The sequence below is a fragment of the Malus sylvestris genome, chromosome 7, assembly GCF_916048215.2.
Source record: "Malus sylvestris chromosome 7, drMalSylv7.2, whole genome shotgun sequence".
Lineage (NCBI taxonomy): Eukaryota > Viridiplantae > Streptophyta > Magnoliopsida > Rosales > Rosaceae > Malus > Malus sylvestris.
In genome coordinates this window covers 27,171,318-27,192,503 of record NC_062266.1, presented here as the reverse complement: position 1 = coordinate 27,192,503, position 21,186 = coordinate 27,171,318, and the positions used below count along the sequence as shown (strand labels likewise).

The following is a 21,186-nucleotide window of genomic DNA, read 5'->3' as shown; positions in this document are numbered from 1 at the left end:
ATAAGGATATCCGAGGTAAAGTAGGAGTAGCCGAAATTGAAGGAAAGATGAGAGAAAATCGGTTATGGTGGTTTGGACATGTGCAAAGAAGGCTCCGGTTTGAAGACGTGACTACGGTGGTTGTAATCGAATAATAATACGATTCAATTCAGCAATTAGTATCTGTACTTCCAATTTTTTTAAACCAAGACCAAAAAAAATCATAAAATCTATGAATACAAAAAGAAATTGAAAAATGAAAATGAAAAAACAAGAGCAAATTGAATAAAATAAATCATACCAACACAAAATTGAAAAAAATCAATTTAACAGGGAAAACAATACATAAGAAAACCATATACTAATTGCTAGAATTAGTTAATCAAAATCGATAAAACAAGAGTAGAAATAACAAAACCAGAAAAATTCATGCCACCGGATCTGATCCAGATATGAGACAGGATGAAATTGAAGAAATTTGGAACACATATGCATGTGGATCTAAATATGAAATAAGCAGATCCGATCCGGATCTAAAAAAAATCAGATCTCCTTAATTCATATTTGACGACAAGCATAAGGGACGGGGTGACTAACAGCCGATTCCCTAAATAGGCATGGCCTGGTCGAGACGGTTCAGAGGTGTGTTTGAAGGTTTTTGCGATAGAGAGAAATGCCTTGGTTGCTCTTGTTGCACTTTTTTTAATTTTTTTTGCGATAGAGAGAAATGCCTTGGTTGCTCTTGTTTGAAGGTTTTTCAATTGTAAGAAACTTGTTGAATACTTAAATGAACACACATTATATGCTTGTTCCCACATTTTCATTATGTTCCAATAGCTCATAATAGATATGTCATTCTATTTTGTAGTTTATGATGAAATCATATATATTTTAAACATAAACATACCCTTATTTACACGAAATATAATAAATTTAATTAAATCTACCTAGTCCACCTAGGCTCCCGCTTAGACCCCGCCTAGCCGCCTAGGTGCTAGACCTCAGCCCACCGCCCGACTAGCGCCTAGCGTCTTTAAGAAACTTAATAACAAATAAGTATTGACGGAATGCAAAAACTATAGCACATATGGAATCTTGCTTCGATGGACTCAGCTGGTAGAACATAATCATGAACATAAGGATCTCAGCCCAATTCATACAAACGATGAGTTAACAGGTAATACATATTCTGCAGCATATGGCGTAGGAGGCTTTAGCCGATTCATTCATTTCGGACCAAACTACATATAGCATGCAACCTTAAGCTACTCACTTCATTGCAGTTGATTGACCAGAAATATACTGTTTGAAGGCCGTAACAAATGAAATAGTAACGTTTTAACAAAATACGTGTGATTCTTGAAAGACATCAAAGATCACTGCGGCTTCAATGCAATCAACATGACGAGGGTCATCTCGCATTGTTAGCTTGCAGAAGAAACACGCTCGATACTTGTAGTTCAAAAGCAAATAAAACCAAAACTTGACATCAAATACATTAGCCTTCAACGCAACTATCTACTACGACACATTATCTTATCAACTCACTATCGAGCACACAACAAAGACAATAGTGTGGGAGAAAACGGGTAGCTAACCTTATTCAAACTCTGTTATCATGAAATCTATAGATCTATCTACGAGAACTAAGACAAATATTAACAACTACGAACTGATTGACCAACTAAAAGGGCAAATCAGATATACAACTCAAGCACTACTGATTGTCTAACTCTACCAAATTCACTAATCGCACGCCCACATAAGGAAAAATACTGATCCAATACACTCTTAAGTTTTGTTCAATTCATATGATAGCAGTCCTGAATGCATTTATCCGCTGTGCTAATGCGAACATGGATGACTCCTTGAAACAATTAAGAAACTTGATTCAATTTCCATACATTGCCCAAGACTACGAAATATCAATGCTGACGAAACGTTGTCGTTCAGAAAGTCAACCTCAATTAAGGCGCCGATGGCGACTTAGTACTACGGCCTAGTGATATTCTTCTTCACTTGTAAATATTAGGTCTTAGGTTTGAATCTCGTCATAGACGAATTTGAACCAGCCCACTGTGAGGCTTAAGCTCACCCCCTTCCCAACGTAGATAATATCGAAAATGTGTCGTTTAATAACCATTTCATTTTCAGTTTTTGTTTTCACTTTTTTGCAAACTAAAAACTGAAATCTTGCCTTATAACTACTTTTAGTTTTCAAATAAATAAAAACTGAAAACTACTCTATTGAGTTTTCAATAAAATTTGGCAAGTCTTTATTTTTTGGTTTTCAATTTTCAATTGAAAAAATTACCAAACAAGATTTCAGTTTAAAGTTTTTTTTTTTTTAAAAAGTGAAAACTAAAAACCAAAACCACAAACTAAGAACCAAATGGTTATCCAACGGTCTCTAAATAAAAAACTAAATAATTATCAAACGGCCCTTAAATATTCACACTTCTTCTTTGTTAAATAAAAAAACCACATTTAAATTCTATAATCAGCCAATCAAAATCCACATTACAAGCAACTGAGAATATCAGTGAAAAAACAAATTACAAATTAACTAGCAGGGATTGTCATATTTTGGATCAATGACTGGTTGAGACATTAATTATAATTAACTCAAATTAGGTTTGAAAATTTTCAAGATAATGGGGATTTGAGATGCGTACTTCTTATGCCTCTGCACGAACGCAGAATTTTTTGCGTCCTCCTCTGCAAAATTTGTACAGCCTCCAAATCAATCCAAACAAAATCTACTTAACTGAAACGTATATTCATATGCAAATACATATATGTGTGTGTAATATATATGTATATGTATATGTATAGATGCGTAAATATTCAGAGATATAGATAAAGAAAGGGAGGGATGGAGTTGTTAGATTATTAAGTTTGTTGAAAGTAGTGGTTATATCCACTACGTAAACTTAGGATTGTTCATGTAAGCAGTTTTAACTGCATGGCTAAATAAGCCCTAGAATTTAGGGATCAGTAGAAGTTGGTTTCTTTCAGACTTAGTCATATACCACGTTTAGGTTAGTGTTTAACGTGAGTTGCATATTTATCTTTCAGTTATGTAAGGCTTATATATAGCCAGTTTGTTTTTGATAAATGTAATCTCCTCCCAGTTTACAAAGATCTCATTCGATAAACACTTGGTTTTAACATTTGATATCAGAGCCTAAGCCTGGCTGTGGTGTGCCGACGAGGACGTCGGGCCCCTAAGGGGGTGGATTGTGACATTCCACATCACCCAGGGGAGTGATCCTTAAATGTATATTCTCATCCCTACCTAGCACGAGGCTTTTTGGGAGCTCATTGGCTTCGGGTTCCATCGGAACTCCGAAGTTAAGCGAGTAGTGCGCGAGAGCAATCTCATGATGGGTGACCCACTGGGAAGTTCTCGTGTGAGTTCCCATAAACAAAATCGTGAGGGTGTGGTCGGGGCCCAAAGCAGATAATATCATGCTACGGTGGTGGAGCGGATCCGGGATGTGGTGGGGGCCCGGGCCTAGATGTGACAATTTGGTATCATGACCACTGGGCGATGCTTATGGAAAACTTCCTATGTTCAAAGGAATATTGGAGTCTTGTGGAGCATGGAATCCCTACAGCAGCAGAAGGAGCTCAATCTTCGGAGGGGCAACGGAAAGTGCTCGAAGATCAAAAGTTGAATGATCTAAAGGCTAAGAACTACTTGTTTCAAGCAATTGATCGAGCTATTTTGGAAACAATCTTGAACAAGGATATACGGCTAAGGAGATTTGGGATTCGTTGAAGCAGAAGTATCAAGGGACTGCTCGAGTCAAGCGAGCATAGTTGCAGGCACTTCGAAAGGAGTTTGAGATGCTTCCCATGAAGACAGGAGAAACTATGAATGAGTTTTTTGGTCGGACTCTGACCATAGCCAACAAGAGAATGATCAATGGTGACAAATTGATAGATGTAGAAGTCATTGAGAAGATCTTGAGATCGATGACTCCTAAATATGACTATGTGGTTTGTTCAATTGAGGAATCCAAAGATTTAGACATTCTCTCAATTGATGAACTGCAAAGCAGTTTGCTAATGCATGAGCAGCGGATGATTGGACATGTTGTGGAGGAGCAAGCATTAAAGGTGGCCTATGAAGAGAATTTTGGAGGAAGAGGACGTGGTCAAGGAAGCTATCGTGGAAGAGGTAGAGGAAGAGGTCGACAAAACTTCGACAAGTCAACGATTGAGTGCTATAATTGTCATGAATTAGGGCACTATCAGTATGAGTGTCCTAAGAAAGACAAGGAAGCAAAGGCCAACTATGCAGAAGCTAGTGAAGAATGTTGCTAATGGCGTACACGGATACTCAGGAGATCAAAAAAGACATTTGGTTTCTCGACTCGGGTTGCAGCAATCATATATGTGGTAAGAGAGAGGTATTTTCTGATTTTGATGGAAGTTTTAGAGAAACTGTGAAACTAGGGAACAATACTAGTATGGATGTTTTGGGAAAAGGAAACATTCGACTACAAGTGAATGGAATGACTCAGGTGATCACGGGAGTTTTCTATGTGCCTGCTTTAAAGAATAATCTTCTAAGTATTGGTCAACTTCAGGAGAAAGGTCTTTCTATTCTCATTCAACACGGGAGGTGCAAGATCTATCATCCTGAAAGAGGACTGATCATGGAGACCGTTATGCCTGCAAACCGTATGTTCATTCTTGTTGCTCAGTATCAACTCAATGTCCAGGCATGTTTCAATGTTCTCACAGATGATCCAGTTCAGTTGTGGCATTGCCGATATGGGCACTTGAGTTTTTGTGGCTTAAAGACTCTACAACAGAAGCAGATGGTGAGTGGACTACCTCATATAAAGGACTCATCAAGAGTATGCGAGAATTGCTTGGTAGGCAAGCAATCGAGATATCCTTTTCCAAAAATGAGTACTTGGAGGGCTTATCAAATTCTACAACTCGTTCATGCAGATATATGTGGACCAATAAAGCCTACATCCAATAGTAAGAAGAGGTATCTACTCACCTTTATCGATGATTTCAGTCGTAAGACTTGGATCTATTTTTTAATCGAGAAGTCAGAAGCCTTTCGAACCTTTAAAGCTTTCAAAAGTCTTGTGGAGAAAGAAACTGATGCAAGTATTAGAAGTTTGTGCACAGATCGTGGAGGGGAGTTTACATCTCACGAGTTTGTTGAGTTTTGTGTTGAGAATGGGATCCAACGACAACTGACAAGAGTTTACACCCCGCAGCAAAATGGAGTAGCTGAGCGTAAGAATCAGACCATCATGAACATGGTTCGAAGCTTATTAACCGAGAAGAAGATGCCAAAGACCCTGAAGCAGCAAACTTGACAGTTCATGTGCTCAACAGGAGTCCCACATTTGCAGTAAAAAACAAAACACCCGATGAGGCATGGAGTGGTAAGATACCGTCAGTAAGTTATTTCAGGGTTTTTGGATGTATTTCATACGTACATATTCCAGACAACAAGAGAACCAAGCTAGATGATAAAAGTATGAAGTATGTGCTGCTTGGAGTTAGCGAATGATCGAAGGCCTATCGACTATTTGATCCAATTTCACAGAGGATCATAATCAGTCGTGATGTGAGATTTGATGAGAATAGTAGTTGGGATTGGGATGAGCTTCATCATGAAGCTGTCATAGCAGATTTGGAATGGGATGATGATAAAGATAAAGCAATTGAAGCTGATGAAGTTAATAGTCAGGGAGAAGATGAAGATGGATCCGATGGAAATGAAAATGACACAAGCAATAATAGTGGATCAGATGAAGTCTCAGAAGCAAGTTTATCAAGTCCAGAAGAAAGAAGGCCTAGGGCTCTGCCGGTGTGGATGAGAGATTACGTGACGGGAGAGGGATTATCTGAAGAAGAAGACATGGTGCACTTGGCTCTTTTAGCAGACAATGATCCAATGCATTACAATGAAGCTGTGAAAAGTGCTAAATGGAGGAAAGCTATGGATGTCGAAATAACAGCTATCGAGAGGAAAAACACTTGGGAATTGACAGATTTACCTCAAGGTGGGAAGATGATTGGAGTCAAATGGGTTTACAAGACTAAACTGAATGAGAATGGAGAGGTGGACAAGTACAAAGCTCGGCTTGTGGCTAAAGGGTATGCTCAAGAATATGGGGTCGATTATGTTGAAGTATTTTCTCCTGTGGCTAGGTTAGATACCATTCGGGTTGTAATTGCACTTGTTGCGCAAAGGGAATGGACAATTTATCAATTGGACGTGAAAAGTGCCTTCTTACATGGAAAGATTAATGAAGAAGTGTTTGTAGAACAACCACTGGGTATGTGCAGAGAGGTAAGGAGCATAAAGTTTACAAATTAAGGAAAGCTTTATATGGACTTAAACAAGCCCCTCGTGCTTGGTATAGTCGTATAGAAGCTTATTTCCTGAAGGAAGAGTTTGTGAAGTGTCCCTATGAACACACTTTGTTCATCAAAACTGGAGATGGAGGTAAAATGCTCATTGTTTGTCTTTACGTTGATGATCTCATTTATACTGGCAATGATGAATGCATGTTCACTAAGTTTAAGCAGTCGATGATGAATGAGTTTGAAATGACCGATCTTGGTAAGATGAGGTACTTCCTTGGAATTGAAGTATTGCAGCAGGTAGATGGAATATTTATCTGCCAAAAAAAATATGCTCAGGAAGTGTTGGAAAGATTTAAAAGAGAAAACTGCAATCCAGTGCACAATCCTATTGTTCCAGGTACCAAGTTAACGAAGGATGTGACTGGTGAGAAGGTCGACAACACTTTCAACAAATAGATCATGGGGAGCCTCATGTATCTCACAGTCACTCGGCCTGACACTATGTTCGTGGTAAGCTTAATTAGCAGATTTATGGAATGTCCAACAGAAATGCATTTGGCAACGGCAAAATGGGTTTTGAGGTATTTAAAAGACACGATCAGCCTTGGAATTCTTTACAAAAATGGAGGACATGTTGAGCTCAGAGGCTACTCAGATAGTGATTATGCAGGTGACTTAAATGATAGAAAGAGCACATCGGGGTATTTGTTCATGTTAAGTTCAGGAGCTGTGTGTTGGTCTTCCAAGAAGCAACATGTGGTTACGTTATCAACAACTGAAGCCGAATTCATAGCAGCAGCTTCATGTGCTTGTTAGGCAACCTGGTTGAGAAGGATAATGAATGAGTTAGGTCAAACTCAGCAAGATTCTACACGATTTTATGTGACAATGGCTCAGCAATAAAGCTCTTCAGGAATCCTGTAATGCATGGTCGAAGCAAACACATAGATGTACGTTTCCACTTTCTTCGTGATCTGACTAAGGATAAAATTGTGCAGCTGGTTCATTGCAACACTCAAGAACAAATAGCAGACATATTAACCAAGCCTTTGAAGACTGATGCCTTTCTGAAGACGCGTGAGCTTATGGGAGTGTGTATGGAACCAGGTATAAACTGATTGCTTAGTAATCAGTTTAAGGGAGGATGTTAAATTATTAAGTTTGTTGAAAGTAATGGTTCTATCCACTACGAAAACTTAGGATTGTTCATGTAAACAGTTTTAACTGCATGGCTAAATAAGCCCTAGAATTTAGGGATTAGTAGAAGTTGGTTTCTTTCAGACTTAGTCATATACCACGTTTAGGTTAATGTTTAACGTGGGTTGCATATTTATCTTTCAGTTATGTAAGGCTTATATATAGCCGGTTTGTTTTTGATAAATGTAAAGAGAATCTCCTCCCAGTTTACAAAGATCTCATTCGATAAACACTTGGTTTTAACAGGAGTACCGGTAAGATCGAGAGAGAACTTGGTGATGAGCGTGCCGGTGATGGCGAAACCGACCAAGAACGGCCAGTTCCGATTCCACTCACGCTTGAAGAACACCGGCCATGGATCGAACTTTCGCATCTTTTGATTATCTCTAATCAATTTATGACTAAGACCATCTCCAACCCTTGGGCTAAAAGCCAAAATTTTTAGTCCGAAAAATTTGGCTTTTAGCCCAGAAACAGCTTTTCTGCTCCAACCCTTCTGGCCTAAAATTTTAGTCTGGGATTATTACAGAATGAACTTAAGCTAATTTTTTTCTTAAATCAATTTAAAAAAATAATAAATATGTAGACTATTGTAAATTAATTTTGTGAACATTTTAATCTAAAAAAATTTAAATTCCGATAAATATTGAAAAATCATTAAATTTTTCACAAAGCAAGCCTTCAAACGACAATTAATAAAGAACATAATTCATACACTACATAAACTTAACAATCATATCCACCATCTTCACTTGGTGATGGACTTCGTTGAAATGTTGGGATATAGGGTTCAGAGGATTCATCATCTTGAAACATACTCCTTGAGGCAGACTTTCGCATAATTTCCTTTTACTTACCATTTAAGAACTTCTTCCTCTCTGGAGTATATTTGCTGAGATCCTTCATCATGAATTCAATTTCAAACCTATTTTCCTCCCTATCCGAGATTTCCTTCATTTGCAAACGCATTCGGGCCGCTTCTTCTTGGCAAGCGCTATAAGTTTCGTGCAATTTTACAATTCTGATAGCAAAGTCTCCACTCGTCGAATCTTGGGCCTTCCCTTTTCTTTTTGTTTCCTTTTGCTTATCTCTTCCCGGGGGCCTTGATAAAGAAGGAGATGGGGTCATTTCATCGACAACTTCATTTCTCGGTGCGGCTTCATGTTGAAATAATCTTCCCCATTGTTGGTCTGCATCGGTTGCCCACCTCGGACAATCCTTGAGGACGTCCCAAGCATGTTGCAACTTAAAAACTTGATTTTTTGGTGTTACTCTTGTCTTGTAAATTTCCATTGCTTTGTCACCCTATGCAAAAAATACATAAAAATAATTAGTTGCAAAATAATATTATGTACATGACAAATAAAATATCAAGAAAAAAACGCACAATTTCTATGGCGCTCCTTCCACTAGGCATGCCAACCATGGCTCTCTCCAAGCTTCCCTTCCATAAAGTGCATGCTTTGTTGATAGTCTTCCACCGATCATAAACACCACCACTATCCCGCCCACCGCCGTTGCAGTTTTCTTGAAACTTTGCAATGATTTTATCCCACAAAACCTTTTTATTTTGATTTGGGCCAACTACACCATCTTCGCTAACGATTACCCATGCCAAGCATAAACAAACATCTTCCTCACAAGTCCAATTACGATCTCTAACATGCTCTCTTGCCATGTTGAATAATTTGGAAATTGAAAGAAATGGTAGAAAGATAAATTGAAAGAATTGTAGGAGAAAAGTGAGTTTGTGTGGATGTCTGAACAAATACATAGGTATTTATAGAGTTTTTGGGTGAATTTTGAGTTAAATAATTTTTTTTAATTATTTTAGCCGTTGGATTTAAATTTGGGCCGTTAGATCTTTTTTTTTACCGTTAGATTTGATTGCATTCGATCTCAGCCGTTGGATTCAATGTATTTTAAAATAACATATTTTTTAAAAATGAAATTTGAATTTGGACCGTTGGATCAACCAACGGTCCTTAAATGATGGTCGTCGGATGGGAAAAAGAGCCGTTAGGCTCGGGGGTAGTGGCCGACAGGGCCCTGGCAGTGGGACCCTGTGCTGTCGGAAGCAAATGCAAACCAAGCCTGTGGGGCGCGTTCGCGAGTGGGCGGGCCGAGAATGGCCCAAATTGTGGCGAGTCCACACGGATAGGGGGAATTTAGCCCAGTTTTAGCATTCCCCTTTTAGCCCAATATTTTAGCTTGGGTTTGGTGGTGTTTGGGGGGAAATTTTGGGTTAAAATTTGGCTTTTAGCCCAGGTTTGAAGTTGATCTAATACTCTTACCCTCGCTTGGCACCAAAATAGCCGCGAGGGTAAAAGTATTAGTCATAAATTGACTTGTATATCCTCTTGGCTTTGGATTTTTTAAAAAAAAAATAATATATATTTTAAACTAAGATAAGGAGAAGTTTGGTTAAACCACACAATGGATAACTTAATTTGGCATCGAATTCACCATTTACAAGATTCAAACTAAGTTCTCTCATTTACAAATGAAGAGAAATACAACAAAATCGTAATATAGAGTAGCGGATTTTTTGTTAATATTTCTAACTTCTCTCGATTTGTTTATTAATCCATAATTTAATGAAAAATTATAGTTAACTATAAATTAATTATGGAGAAATCAAAACACATGGAGGCTATACAAACTAAAGAATTCAACTCCTGATTTTAAAGGAATTAGACTCTTTGTCTGGAGTCGTATTCTTATTAGGCAATTTACCAGTCAAATTGGTTTTCATTTCAACGATAGTAAATTAATAAATAGATTATTTAAGTTAGTATATCACATATTTAAGCAGTGTTAACTTTAACTTTCCGAAGAAACTTCCGAAGACTTTGAGCAACCGATTTGGACTGCAAACTTTAACTTTCGTCTTCGGGTCAACTTACAATGTTTTTCATCGACACCCACATTTGCTGCAAGTTTTAGTTTTGTTTCTGTTCATGCATATCACTTCTGCTTCAAAACTTGATCCTTGTTTTGCGGCTGCAATGGAGTTCCCAGGTATCCTCCTTACTATTTGGTTTATTTTCGTGCAACTCTTTCTTTTTACCTCCTTCTCTTCCTCACGTCTAGTAGGAAATGAGGTGGATAGGCTGTCCTTGCTTGCCTTTAAAGCTGAAATCACAAACGATACGCTCGGAACCCTGAGCTCCTGGAATGCATCCCTACATTTCTGTCAGTGGCCTGGTATTACCTGCGGCCGCAGACACAAGAGAGTCACGGTGCTTGACCTTCAATCAAGCCGGCTGGTAGGGTCGCTATCCCCCCACATTGGAAACTTGAGCTTTTTGAGAGAGTTAAACCTCCCAAACAATAGCTTCAGCGGCACCATCCCTCCAGAAATTGGTCGTTTGTTCCGGTTGCAGCGACTACACCTTCAAAACAACTCCTTCAGTGGTCATATTCCATTCAACGTATCACGTTGCTCTAACCTCCGTTACCTTGCCTTATCTGGCAACGCACTTAGTGGCCAACTTTCAACCGAAATTGGCTCATTGGCGAAGCTTCAGGTACTTTTATTAGACAGGAATAGATTTAGTGGGAAAATCCCATCTTCGTTTGGGAATCTTTCTTCTCTTCAGGTGCTATCTGCGGCACAAAATAATCTGCAGGGAGGTATTCCAAATAGACTTGGCCAGTTGAAAAGTTTAACATTTATTTCATTGGGGCCAAATGATTTGACAGGTACCATCCCTCCATCCATATACAACCTCTCTTCTATTACAATCATTTCGGTGGTTCAAAACCAACTTCATGGAACTCTTCCTCCTGGCTTGGGCCGCACTATATTCCCCAACCTGGAAGATTTTCGCTTCCATTTCAACCAATTCACGGGATCAATACCAACTACAATCTCCAATGCATCCAACCTTGCAATATTTGGAATCTCAGAAAATAAGTTTACCGGAAGAATACCTAGCCTGGCAAGGATGTCCAATCTGTTCCGGTTAGAAATAGATGATAACAATCTTGGAAATAATGAGAAAGGTGACTTGGACTTTCTCTCTTCTCTGGTTAATTGCACCAATTTACAGTATTTGGATATCAGTTCCAATAATTTTGGAGGAGTGCTACCTGAATCTGTCAGCAATCTCTCAATAAAGCTCGAGGCAATGAGAATGTGGAGGAATCAGATACGCGGAAGCATTCCTCCTGAGATTGGAAATTTCGTCAACTTGGGGAACTTAGACTTTGGGGAAAACCTATTGAGGGGCCCTATACCAAGCTCAATTTCTAAACTAGATAAACTAGTTTATTTGTATTTGGATCACAATGAGCTGTCAGGTACTATCCCACCTTCTATAGGCAATCTATCTTCACTAGAAACATTAAATCTCACCTCCAATTTCTTACAAGGACGCACACCGCAGAGTCTTGGTAATTGCCGGCGTTTGATATTCTTGCATCTTTCTCAAAATAATCTTGGCGGTCCCTTTCCACTACAAGTTTTGTCATCCTTGACACATGTTGTGGGTCTGGACCTATCCAGAAACCAACTTACCGGATCCATTCCCTTGGAAGTAGGTAACATGGAGTCACTTGACATCTTGGATCTTTCCGCAAACATGTTATCTGGTGAAGTCCCAGGAATTTTAGGGAGATGCATGGGTTTGAGAAGTCTGTATCTTAGAGGAAACTTGTTTCAGGGAACAATTCCTCAATCCTTGAGTTCTCTAAGAGGGATTGAAAATTTGGACCTCTCTTGTAACAACTTGTCTGGCGGAATTCCCAACTATTTGGGGAGTTTCCGTTTCTTGCACAACTTGAACCTATCACATAATGATCTTGAAGGTGCAGTACCAACGGAAGGAATTTTCACAAATAGAAGTGCATTTTATATCAAGGGAAACAGGCGGCTTTGTGGAGGTATACCTGAGTTACAATTGCCCATATGCAACTCCAGCAACTCCAACAATAAGCAAGATATATTTCCATGGCGAAAAGTACTTATCTCAATTGCTTGTGGGAGCGGTATTGGAGTTATCTTACTATTGTGCTTCATCCTTCTTTATCCAGCCAAAAAAGCATTGCGCCTTGTGCTTCTTTATCTATCAAGCAAAGCGAGATCGAAGTTAACTTTAGGATCATCATGGGAGGTTTCACTCTTGAAAGTTTCATATGGAGATCTCCTCAAAGCAACTAATGGGTTCTCTTCTCGGAATTTGATTGGTGCTGGTGGCTTTGGGTCTGTGTACAGGGGAATTCTCGATCAGGAAGAAAGAATTGTTGCAGTGAAAGTACTCAGCGCTCATCGTTCAAGAGATAGTTTTATGGTTGAATGTGAAACCTTGAAAAATATTAGGCACCGAAATCTTGTCAAACTACTGACCGTGTGCGTAAGTATCGATTTTCAAGGGAATGATTTCATAGCTTTGGTTTATGAATTCATGACGAATGGAAATCTAGAAGAGTGGCTACATTTTTCAGCTCATAGGCTACCTGGGGCACCTATTGTGCAGGGGCATTTGAACCTTACTCAGAGGGTAAACATTGCCATCGACATAGCTAATGCTCTGAATTATTTGCACAACCACTCTCACATGCCAATAGTTCATTGCGATTTGAAGCCCAGCAACGTTCTCTTGGAAGGCGACATGACTGCCCGTGTTGCTGATTTTGGTTTAGCAAGGTACCTCCCGGATGCTTCGTGTTCACTTCCTTCACACAGAAGCACTGCCAATGTCATAAATGGCTCCATAGGCTATATCGCGCCAGGTCAGATGCATTGTTGCTTCAACCTCTTTCTGACATGTACAAGAACATTAATGTACAAGAACATTAATTTTTCATTTATTTCAGTTTTTAACAGTATGATCCATATGTTTCTGTGTGGAAAAAAAAAACCTGTAGAGTATGGCATGGGAAACGAGGTTTCAACATATGGAGATGTGTATAGCTACGGAATCCTGCTGTTGGAGATGCTTACTGGAAAAAGGCCTACAGATGAGATGTTCAAAGATGATCTGAACCTGCACAACTTTGTTCGGACAGCTTTGCCTGAACTTGTAGAAGAAATATGTGATCCGGTACTTCTTCAAATAAAAGAAAGCAGCACTCATAGTATTGCATCAAACAGTAGGAATCAGGTTCAAGATGATCAAAGGCAAAGAGTTAGGAAGTGCTTGGTTATCATGGCCAGGATAGGAGTTGCTTGTTCTGCAGATTTGCCGAGAGAGAGGATGGATATTGGACATGTTGTAGAAGGATTATGCCTAGCAAAGGATGTACTAACTGGAACCTCGATTCATAGAAATCATATGATCACGGCCTAAGCAGCACGTAAAACAACTGCGTTTGTTCGAGCACTGAGTTACATTCTCAGAATTCGCAGAAACAAAGACTGTTGTATTGTAAAATAAAACTAGAATAAAAGAGAATAATTCTCAACTGAAATTGGACTTCTTACCTGCAGTATCTTTGTTCCCTTCAGATTCTTTCTTTTAAACATGCATCAGCAGTTTGTCCTGTTCTTTTCTTACCACCAGTTGGAGAGTAGTTTTCAAATCCTAGTTAACAGCAACAGAACATGTCATCTATTTCCTCTCTGTCAATTGTCAACGGTAAGAACAGTTTCAAAGAAAGCAGCACTGAGATTTGAAGTTCGAATACAAATAAATAAATAAAAACATAATTTAGTTCTCATTCTTGGAAGTTTAATGCATCATTTATTTTTTCCCATTGGTCATGGTGTTAAGAAGTCCAGTAATCGTCCAGCAACCAGAGCGCCTTGGCCGTGATGGTTAAGAAAGTCTGCTCATCGTCCTACAACTCGTAGTCTGCATAATTTTATCGTCAGAATTCCTGCTTCTGCTTACTGAATAATGGATCTTCATGGTCCAAGCTTATGCTCCGTTCGGCCTATATACCTTTTTGTGACGACCCTTCTCTTTGTTACGAAACTTTTTCAATATACCATTTCTGGAAATCCATTTAGAAACGAAACTGATCGATTGGCTTTACTCAAATTTAAAGGATCCATATCCGCTAATCGATACGGATTCTTGAACTCATGTAATGACTCCTTTCACTTCTGTAACTGGTATGGAGTTCTTGCAGCAGGAGGCATCAAAGAGTAGGATCCTTGAACCAAAAGGGTTATCTGATAGAGACATTTGGTTTTGTAGTGGATTTGATTTTTTTGTATTTCTCGGTACATTTAGAATGTAAATGTACCAAAAGAGTTATCTGATAGAGACATTTGGTTTTGTGGTACATTTGTGATTTTTTGTTCATTTGGTCTTTTGGTACATTTGGAATCTAAACTACCAAAAGGGTTACCTGACAATGGGCACATTTGATTTTATGGTACATTTGAAATTTTGGTACATTTAGTTTCTATTTACATTTGAAATCTATACGTACCAAAAGGGTTACATAACAATGGGTACATTTGGTTTTATGGTACATTTGAATTTTTGGTACATTTGGTTTCTCGGTACATTTGAAATCTAAACATACCAAAAGTCGATACTTTTGTTCTCAAATGTACCATAAGTTTTAAGTATATATTTTTTTAGGGATATTTTGGATGCGGTCCTTAATCCTTAACATTCTTTGATTAAAACCTTAATAGTATTCAAAGTTTGATCAAGGTCCCTTGACTTTGTACACTTCATTATATTACTATTAATATTTATATTTTTATAGTTTTGACATTAATTGTTTGATATTTTATGAGATTTATAATCCTATAAATTTAAAATCCCTCATTATAATACTATTAGAAACGGTTACAATAAAAAAATTCAAATATTTTGATTGAATAAATGGATAAAAACTAAATAAAAATAAGAAATAATAAATGGCAAAAGAATGTATCCATAGTGTTAAAAAAATTAGTACATTTCACATATAACAAAGTGGTACATTAATAAAGAATAATGGGTACATTAGAAATAATTTAGAGTACAGATAAAAGATTAAAAATTATGAATACAAATGAATTTTTTAAAATATAGGCGCTAAAAGAAATTAATACATGGGTACAAAATAAAACTAAAAAGAAAATACTACAAATTTAAAAAAAAAATGTTGCAAATTAAAAGTGGGTACAAACTAAAAATATATATGATACAAAGTTTAGGCATAAAACATAAATATACCATATGTAATTTTTCTATCATTGATTAAATATACAATATCACGTGACGGTATACACATGGGTACAAACACAAATAAAACTTTAAAAAATATGGGGACAAAAAAAAGCTAATATATGGGTACAAATTAAAAATGAAAAGAAAATTGGTACAAATTAAAAAATATTTGCAAATTAAAAATAGGTACAAACTAAAAATAAAAATATATGATAAAAAAATTTAGCCATAAATATAAATATACTAATTGTAACATTTTTAACATTAAAGGAATATATTTAAAAATAAAACTATTTTATTATTCAAATAATTAATGATGTTATTAATACCCAAGGACCTTGATCAAAAATTGAAAATGAATAGGATTTTAATCAATGGAGTAACAAAAAGAAGGATGTGAACCTAATTTTCCTTTTTTTTTTATATATCTATATGTGAAAAAATATGTATTGAAGACTTTTTATTGAGACATTTTTAATAGAAAGATTTTTTTTTTAAATACTGATAATAAGGTAATGAGGAATTAGTTAATTAATTTTTTATTTTATTTTATTAAAAAAATATCATTTAATGTGTAGAAGGGGATTGACAAAATTAAATTCCTATATTATAGGCAATTAATTGCTAAGCTACCTTATACCTCTATATAAATGCATTTAAATTAATGACATGAAAAATTAAATAAATAGAAAATTGCAATTGATCAAAGCACCTTAATCAAATCTTTAAAAGGGATGAATGCTTAATTTAACAACTACAGAAAAGATGTAGGGCATTCTAATTTTCCCAAAAAAGGAAAAAAACCTCCCACTCCCCCCCCCCCCAACGTTTTCTCTCTCTCTCTCTCCCCCCTCTCCTTCTCATTTTTCCAAAAAAATGTATTCATACACACAAAGTGTATGGGCAAATGCTAGTTAATCATGGAGAAATCAAAACACATGGAGGCTATACAAACTAAAGAATTCAACTCTGGATTTTAAAGGAATTAGACTCTTTGTCCAGAGTAGTATTTTATTAGGCAATTTACAAGTCAAGTTAGTTTTCATTTCAACGATGGTAAATTGGTAAATAGATTATTTAAGTTAGTATATCACATATTTCGATGCCAAACTATTTGATGGACAACTTTAACGAATTTAGACTATAGTTTCACATCAACTCAATTATGATCTCGACTCAGTAAACATGGCATAAGATTTTTTTTTTTTATATATAGAGTAGGATTCTCTTTTCTTTTTGTTATCTTCTTCTCTTCCCTCATATTTGAACGGTCACAGTTAAGACACGTCAACATCTTATATTAATTTTTTATAGAAAGAGAGACAAAATAGAGAATGTGAGAAGAGGAGATAGAAGGGGATGAAAAGAATGAGAGGAGAGAATCCTACTCCTTTTTTTATACATTACTATATAGGAATCCGGATCCTTGCCATATCCTCTTTGTGAGGATCTTGGGGATCCGTGAATCATATATGTTCATGGTACATCGTGCGGACATAAATCATTTTAAATATTTTTATTTAAAGATAAATACAAACAGTACCTAACAAAAACTGATCATACGATGTACGAACACGATTTACAAATACTCAGGATCCTCACCAAAAGGATCCGTAGAGGATCATGTTGGACTATATAGGGAATGTATCATCGCAGTAGGAAGCTGTTTGGTGTCGCAGAGGTTGAGAGGGCAGCTTGTTGAAGCAGTGAAAAGGCTTGGTGATGGAGTCTTAGACGGTGTGAGCCAAAGCAGAGATCTCTTAGGCCATCTCCAATCGAAGGCTGACCAGAGGGTTCGTTTTAGCCATCTGGGCCTCCAAGATAATTAATATTTTAATGAATAGTGCAGGGTTATATTTCTTATCATCTCCAACAAAGGGTCAAAGGGCTATAGGGCTCGTTTTAGCCCTGTCACAAAAAATCATCTCCAACCGGTGGCCAAAGGGTAATAGGGTCAAACATAATTTATTATTTAAATTTAAAAACTACAACAACTTAAATTAAATGTAATACAATTAAATATTTAAAATAAATTGTGAAAACACTTACTTCATAGTAGTAATTGGTGCCGCTTTTATGTCTACTTGCAGCGGTTAATAGTTGTATGTTAAATTAATTTTTTAATTTAAGTGTCCAATTACTAGTACAACTTAGTTTGAGATAGTTACATGTATAAATGCACATTTACCATCTCTAATAGGAAGTTTATATTTGGGGCACCCATTATATTTGTCCCACGTCGGGAGAGAATTGAGCAAGCAAAAGCTTGCATGTGTGTCACCCATTATATTTGTCCCACATCGGCTGTGGGAGAAGTTTGAGCAATCAAACATGCATATAAAAGCAACATTCCCACATAAAACCAATCACTTTTTTAGGCCTTAATTAAATATTCTTTTTAATTTTTTGGCCCAAAAAAAAAAACTGTAAAAAAAAAATAATAAAAAATAACGGCTAGCAGACGACAGTTAGCTGTTGAGATTCAAAATTTTTAGCATGGCCCGGGGCCGATTGGCTAGCTCATTTGGGCCTATCGGTTGGCCTTTTGGCCATTTTTGTCCAATGGGGCCCACGAGCCATTTGGGTTGGGTCTTGATTGGAGACGATTTTAGGGTTATTTTCGACCCTCTGAATTCTTCAATTGGAGATGACCTTAGCTGTTTTAGAGAAGAGTCTTCCTCAATTTACTTCCTAATTAGCAATATCTTTTACTTTTTCAGCCCTTTTCGCTTCGCCATCAACATAAATATGTAATGTAGTATCTAACAACATGTTTGGCTAGGACTATAAGGGCACGTTTGTTTGACAGGATTAGCAAGTCTTAGACTGGACTAGACTATAGTCCTGTGTTTGGTGTGCAACCGGATTAGCTTTAATGGGCTTAGGTGGGACTCGCTCGGATTACACGCCTCCTTACGAGTTCTTAACGAAGAACCCCAATTTTGGGTGGACTCGTAAGCCCGGAGAGAAAACCGCGAGGATCCCCAACGTCCTGCTCGTCCTCATCTCTGCGAGGATCCCCAACGTCCCTCGTCCTGCTCGTCGCTCGTCGTCGACCTTGCCCTGCTTCCTCGTCGTCCTCCTCCTCACCCTCATCTCTGCGTCTTCTCGCCCTCATCTGGTCGGAGACAGTCTGGTAAGCTTCAAATCTTCGATTGATTTCGTCGAATTGAGATTAGAATTTGGGGTTTTCATATTTTTAGTTCAAATTGAGATTAGAATTTGGGGTTTTCGTATTTCAACTTTTCTGGTAAACTTCAAAATCAATTTTTAGGTCAAATTGAGATTAGAATCTGTGTGTGTAATCTATGTGTGTGTATGTGTGTGTGTGCGTGTGTGTGTATACTATGTGTGTGTGTACTCTGGTTTGTCTGTGTGTGTGTGTATACTCGTGTAATCTCTGTTTGTGTATACTCTGTGTGTGTGTGTAATCTCTGTGTGTGTAAGTGTAATATGTGTGTGTATGTAATCTGTGTGTGTATACTCTGTGTCTGTGTGTGTGTGTAATCTGTGTGTGTGTGTGTGTGTTTGTGTAGTGTGTGTGTGTATTGTGTGTGTATTGTGTGTGTGTGTGTGTTTGTGTAGTGTGTGTGTGTATTGTGTATTGTGGCCGTGTGTGTGTGTGTGTGTAAGTGTAATATGTGTGTGTGTGTATGTAATATGTGTGTGTGTGTGTGTGTTTGTGTAGTGTGTGTGTGGCCGTGTGAGTGTGTGTGTGTGTGTTAGTGTAGTGTGTGTGTGTATTGTGTGTGTATTGTGTGTGTGTGTGTGTGTGTGTTTGTGTAGTGTGTGTGTGTATTGTGTATTGTGGCCGTGTGTGTGTGTGTGTAAGTGTAATATGTGTGTGTGTGTGTGTGTGTTTGTGTAGTGTGTGTGTGTATTGTGTGTGTGGCCGTGTGTGTGTGTGTGTGTATTGTGTGTGTGTGTGTGTTAGTGTAGTGTGTGTGTGTATTGTGTGTGTATTGTGTGTGTGTGTGTGTTTGTGTAGTGTGTGTGTGTATTGTGTATTGTGGCCGTGTGTGTGTGTGTATGTAATATGTGTGTGTGTGTGTGTGTTTGTGTAGTGTGTGTGTGTATTTTGTGTGTGTGTGTGTGTGTGTGTGTGTGTGAGTATAAAAACGGAGTGTGTGTGTGAGGATAAGAGTGTGTTGCACTGTCCCCGTGTGTGTGTGACTGTGTTTGTGTGTGAGTGTGAGTGTGAGTGTGTGTGTGTGAGTGTAAAAACGGAGTGTGTGTGCGAGTGTATGAGTGTGTTGCACTCTGTCCCCGTGTGTGTGTGTGTGTGACTGTGTTTGTGTGTGAGTGTGAGTGTGAGTGTGTCTGTCCCCGTGTGTGTGTGTGTGTGACTGTGTTTGGTAACTGAAGCTTTAGTTCAAGGTACTGCAGATCATACTGACATAGCTAATGAACTTGAAGCAATGAGTCTCTCTCCTATGGATCAAATTGATGCATTGTCTCTTATTTTGGATAAACCAAAAAATGTGGGAGTGTTCAGGGTAATCAAACCGGAACTCAAGAAAGTGTTCGTCCAAAGGCTTTTAAGCGACAACGCAAGCGGATGAGGATTTTGGCTAATGTTAACATAGATGTATTTTATTAATGTTAACATGGATGTATTTTATTAATCATACAATCTTATGTTATGGCTTATAACTTAGCTTTGCACTAGTATTTTGGCTTATGTTAACTAGCCATTTTGTAAATTATGGAGATCTATTTTGGCTAATGTTAACTAATGTTAACTAGGATTTTCTAAATTATGGAGACCTTCTTATGTACTTGTATTTGTTGAAGTTGCATGTATTGGGCACTATTATTTTTCTTCTGTTGGGTGATAGAGTTTAAACCAAGCTACATTTGCAAATTAAACCCAATTCTATTAGCAGGTAATAGAAACAAAACAATTGTCAATTTTTTTTAAGATTCATAATATACATGGCAAAAATATGCTCCAATTAACCCATATCATGAGATTTGTAGCATTACTCTATTACACAATGGCAAAAATTTGTAGTCCTAGTCTAAGCAAACACAAATATGGTGAACAGTACTGTTTTTCTTATCCTGCTTCTTAGTCCGACATTACACCAAACGCTTCACTAAGTTAGTCCAGCTTAGTCCAGTCTAAGCCAGTCCAACTTAGTCCCGGCAGCTAGTCCAGTCCGAGACAGTCCGGCGCAACAAACGCACCCTAAAGGTTTCGATATTTTCACTTCAACATATATATGTTTGCCTTGTATTTTGGTTTGCTCCACACGAATTGGAGTAATGCTAGGGAGCTAAATTTGTAGACTAAATTTTGTAAACTAAATGATATATAAGTTGATGATTGAATTATTACTTAAATATTGATAAACGTGCTCATTTCCTATTGGTGACACATAATTTAGTTTGTAAATTTAGTCTATAAATTTGGTCTCCCTAGCATTACACCACAAATTGATAGTATTGCAGTTATTACAGTTCTATGCCAAATCGAGTTTATTTCGCATTATAGTTTAAATTTCAAAGAGTTTAATTGCGATTTTTCTCCATCAAAGCA

At 37.4% G+C, this 21,186-nt stretch overlaps 2 protein-coding genes across 2 annotated transcripts; one reads left to right on the top strand and one right to left on the bottom strand.

Annotated features, from left to right (window-relative positions):
- Positions 1 to 2,599: 2,599 nt before the first annotated feature.
- Positions 2,600 to 7,900, bottom strand: LOC126630242 (ATP synthase small subunit 6, mitochondrial-like). Its single transcript, XM_050300345.1, has 2 exons — positions 7,780 to 7,900; positions 2,600 to 2,697 (listed from the first exon to the last, which is right to left on the bottom strand). The coding sequence occupies exons 1-2, from the start codon at positions 7,898 to 7,900 to the stop codon at positions 2,600 to 2,602; spliced, it is 219 nt and encodes a 72-aa protein (XP_050156302.1).
- Positions 7,901 to 10,483: 2,583 nt separating this feature from the next.
- LOC126630716 (probable LRR receptor-like serine/threonine-protein kinase At3g47570) lies at positions 10,484 to 14,013 on the top strand. The gene is made up of 2 exons (XM_050300866.1): positions 10,484 to 13,263; positions 13,399 to 14,013. Exons 1-2 carry the CDS (start codon positions 10,488 to 10,490, stop codon positions 13,818 to 13,820), a joined length of 3,198 nt encoding a protein of 1,065 aa, XP_050156823.1. The 5' UTR covers positions 10,484 to 10,487; the 3' UTR covers positions 13,821 to 14,013.
- Positions 14,014 to 21,186: the final 7,173 nt, after the last annotated feature.